Source organism: Falco rusticolus, chromosome 1 (assembly GCF_015220075.1).
Source record: "Falco rusticolus isolate bFalRus1 chromosome 1, bFalRus1.pri, whole genome shotgun sequence".
Lineage (NCBI taxonomy): Eukaryota > Metazoa > Chordata > Aves > Falconiformes > Falconidae > Falco > Falco rusticolus.
In genome coordinates this window covers 101,458,725-101,463,038 of record NC_051187.1, presented here as the reverse complement: position 1 = coordinate 101,463,038, position 4,314 = coordinate 101,458,725, and the positions used below count along the sequence as shown (strand labels likewise).

At 46.8% G+C, this 4,314-nt stretch overlaps 1 protein-coding gene across 1 annotated transcript; it reads left to right on the top strand.

Annotated features, from left to right (window-relative positions):
- The first annotated feature begins 693 nt into the window (after nucleotides 1–693).
- LOC119152836 (putative BMP-2-inducible kinase-like protein) lies at nucleotides 694–4,314 on the top strand. Its single transcript, XM_037398587.1, has 2 exons — nucleotides 694–745; nucleotides 2,882–4,314. The coding sequence occupies exons 1-2, from the start codon at nucleotides 694–696 to the stop codon at nucleotides 4,312–4,314; spliced, it is 1,485 nt and encodes a 494-aa protein (XP_037254484.1).

Below are 4,314 nucleotides of genomic sequence, written 5' to 3'. Positions count from 1 at the left end.
AACAGCTCAAAGCTGTAATCACCTGATGGTTTTAGTCATTCTGGTCATCTTGTGTTTAAATCCATACATAAAATATATTGCTGCAGAGTTTTTATTGTTATTTTAAGTGTAACTGCAAAAGAGAAAAATGACCACCGGATGAAGAAATTGGCTGTTAATTTTAAAAAAGGAAGAAACTGTTCTTGTAAAACTTAATATTCTGGTCTAAACTGGAGCTTAGAAGGAAAAGTCTGAAGTGGCCTGAAAGTTGCATGCTAACTTCTGTGTGAAAGAATAAATGACTTGTGAAATTTTGTGTGTTACAAGAGCAAGAGAGTTGTGAGTTGGATTCTGGCTGAAATTTTTTTTTTTTGAGAAATAACTGGTGCGCACATCCATCCCCAGCTTTTTCAGTCATGTGAACACATGGAGTTGAGACCTCAGCGATTGTTTAACAAAGCCATAAATGGAAGCTGTTAATTTTGGTTAGGTGAGAGGGTCAGCAATCTAGTGCAGTGCTTGGAGTAGAGCTTGTTAGTAACTTCTTTAATGAGGACCAACCCCTGTCCCCAGGTTTGTGTCAGATACTGGAGATGTAAGAACTTTGTACCCAGCACTTGGGCTGTACTGTGGTGTGCAGTGTCTCACTAGTGAGGGCTGTCAAGTAGGGCGTGTGGACACTCCCAGCTGGGTACAAATGACCTCAGCGTGGCCATGAGGCAAGAAACACCATCGGTTTTACTGTTCTTCTGGCCCTCATCTGAAGGTTGGTGCCCAGACAAGATTCAGCCTGGAGTGACAGTAAACTAGCCTTATTTCAAAGCATTGCACGCAAATTTGTGGTCGTTGCTCTGTGTCTGCAAAGAGGTGAATTATTGCTGTTATTAGTGTTACATGTTCAATTATACATCCTTAAAGCAGCGTGGCTGCTGTGTGATCCGTGTCCTAGAGAAAAGCACATCTCAAGAGCAAATAAGCTTTTCCCAGCTGAGACCAACTGTTTTGCTTTTCCTTCTACTCATTCTCTTAAAATAGAAGTCTTGACAAAACATCTCCGTGCAGCAGTGGGGCTCTGCCATGGGCAGAAACTTGTTTTGTGTAAGTGTGTGCCATACCAGTGGCACTATGCAGGCTTACCCTGGACTCCATGCTCTTGCCATGTGTTTTGTTTCCTGATGCAAAGTTTTTGCTGCTCCCAGTAATTCTAAGCCAACTGCCCCATGAAGGAGTCATCAGTGAATTCTTCCTTTAGCTCTAGTTGTCAGATAATTAATAGCGGGGATGAAGGTGTCGGAGTAAAATGAATAGATATCTTTCTCATGGAGCAACTGAGCTGACAGATCCTATTTAGAAACAAACATGAAAACACTTCTCTCTAACATAAGCAATAGGTTTTTTTGCCTGAATTGCTATGCTGGAAGTCAGAAGGGACCGCATGTGGAGCTTCAGTGTTGCTAGAGGAAAAGACATTCTCTAAGCATAGGTTTGACATGCTAAGGGAGGTATTTCTTTTTAAAAGAAAAAATAAAGCTCTCCCGTGTTGCTGTCCCAGTGTGTGCTTTGTTGGCATTATTCATGGGGAAGGCCCTGGTGGAGAGAGGCTGTTTCTGCTGAAACCATGGGGGAGTGCTTGGGCAGACCTTTTCAAACGCCCAAATAGCAGTGACCGTCAGACTTGATCCTCAGTGGGATTTAGGAGTCCACATCATGGTTTTGGTCTGGACTGGGAGGAGGGAGGGAGCATTTTCAACCAAGATACCTGTTGGAAAACACCTTTGTCCCTGCCTCTCTATTTCCATATAGTTATGTCAGCCGATTATCTTGTGGTCTCCCATAGGGACTGTTGGTTTCCCTTTGTATGGCTCAAAACACACTAGTGAGGCAAAACCCCCCAAGCCCTGTACCTCTGTGTGGCTGTTGGCAGGCTCCAAGGTCCACTTCACCAACTCCCTACACGAGCTGAAGCCCTTGAGGGCAGGACAGAGATTATGACCTTGGATAATCTTCCCTGCAGCTTGTACAGGAACAAACTTCTCTGTTGTCCGGTCCCTGATTTTTATAGACCTTAGAGGAACCTGATTATCTTGAGGATGTTGGGTTGGATTGTCTTGTGCTATGAAAGCTTGGGGGAGAGGAAGGACTGGGAACTAACAGGGTGTCATGCACTCGTTTCCCTTTTGAAACTGTGTTGAATTGCCATGTGTCTCACTGCACAGTAAAAACTTTTGTACGGTGGGTTCATGAAGAACCTCAAAAAGCACCTGAAGGGGTACGTGTGAGCAAGGTGCATTTGCTTTTCTGGCATACAGCACTGCACACACAGTAGACGGGCGATACGCCAGCGGAGTGGAGCCCTCTGAGGTCTGTTGTTGCTGTAATACGGTACCCAAGATTGGAAATGAATTGCCTGAATTTGCTAAATGCTTTTCTTTTGTCTGTGCTGACTGTTTTCAGACTGGAGCACTCGGTTTGTCAGAGCAGACTGTCAAAGCAGAAGTGCTTCAAGAAATAGGCAGTCTGCTTTAAAAAAGAAAAGTAAATTAAAATCTTTCAAGCACGCTGGTTCCCATTTCCCTGGACAGGAGCAGCTACATGATGAGTGTATTTGAAAAGCTGGCACTAGAGATCACCTGGTCCATTGGTCCCTCCTCCACACCCCCGAAATACTAGTATTTCCAGACATCTTGGGTTGGAGGAGTAAAGCTAGAAGATCTGCCTATTAATCAATTTTATGAGTGTTGTTTGAAATGCCACAACAGATCTTCAGCTCATTAACCTCAGTAAGTGCAGAATATCTGTTTGCATCAACTCTTGGTATGAGTGGCTATGGCATGTGGGGAATAATTGTTGACTTCAAGAGTGTATTTCAAGTTTTGTTTTGCATTTTTCTTCGGACCTGCAGGTTCCCCTGGAAAACAGGCGGATAACTCGGCCAGCAATCAAAGAAATAACTTAGGGACCCCAACTAAGGCTGGAAAACTGAGCCATGCTTTTAGAGATCCCCGGACAGGGAGGAAAACTGCAGACGGACAAGTGACAAAAGGTGGCGATGACTCAGAGAGTGATTTTGAGTCTGATCCTCCTTCTCCCAAGAGCAGTGAGGAAGAAGAAGAACAGGAGGATGAAGAAGTCTTGCAAGGAGAGAATGGAGACTTCAATGATGACAATGACACAGAACCAGAGAATTTAGGCCACCGACCTCTCCTCATGGACTCTGAGGAAGAGGTGGAGGAAGAGGAGGAAGAGAAGCAAAGTTCTGATTCCGATTCTGATCGTACCAAGCAAAAATCTGCAGAAGGCCTCCTGAGCAGGAGGTTCAGAGATGGTGTGGGCAGCAGTGAAATCAGAGAACCTAGTTCAATGCATACATCCTTGTCTGAGGTGCCAAGTACGGTAATCAAGGTGAACCCTGGCCAAGAATTTGATGTGTTTGGGGCAGTGCCCTTTTTCTCTCTGCAGCCTCAGGCAAGAGAGAAGATGGACAAAGATGTCTCTTCTCAGATGGCTTTTCCCAGCCTGAACCAAGAACAGGATGATTTCGATGTTTTCACAAAAGCCCCCTTCAGCAAAAAGGCGTCTCAGCAGGATGGCCAGGTGGCGGGAACTGAGCCTCTGCTCTCCCCCACCTCTCCCCGGAGCGTCGATATTTTTGGCTGTACCCCGTTTCAGCCTTCCCTTCTCCCCAAGACTGGTGGGAGTAAAGAGGACCTGTTTGGGCTGGTTCCTTTTGAAGAGATCACAGGGAGTCAGCAGCAGAAGGTGAAGCAGCAGCGTAACCTGCAGAAACTCTCTTCCCGCCAGAGGCGCATGAAACAGGAGGTCTCGAAGAACAACGGAAAGCGCCACCATGGCACCCCAACCACCACGAAGAAGGCGTTGAAACCGAGCTACCGCACCCCTGAGAGAGCCCGCAGGCACAAGAAAGTGGGCCGCAGGGACTCGCAGAGCAGCAACGAGTTCCTGACTATCTCAGACTCCAAAGAGAACATAAGCGTTGCATTGACTGACAGCAAAGATCGAACCAACCCTCTGCAGACAGATGAGAGTCTGCTGGATCCTTTCGGAGCCAAACCCTTCCACCCTCCGGACTTGATGCGGCATCCCCAGCATCAAGGGTTTGGTGACAGCTGCGGGGATCACAGCGCGGTAGTAGTGGCTGGTAGACCTAGGCAGAGCTCCTTGCACGGAGCCATTCACGGCAGCGATGGGCTGAAAACAGATGACTTTGGTGCAGTACCCTTCACGGAACTGGTTGTGCAGAGTGCGCAGAGCCAGCAGCAACAGGCGCTAGAGTTAGATCCCTTTGGAGCAGCTCCGTTTCCTTCCAAACAGTAA

What these genes read in the sequence shown, in the direction of transcription:
- LOC119152836 (XM_037398587.1), top strand. Translation starts at nt 694, where the DNA reads ATGAGGCAAGAAACACCATCGGTTTTACTGTTCTTCTGGCCCTCATCT. An exon ending in CTTCTGGCCCTCATCTGAAG is followed by an intron (nt 746 to 2,881) that starts GTTGGTGCCCAG and finishes TCGGACCTGCAG; the next exon opens with GTTCCCCTGGAAAACAGGCG.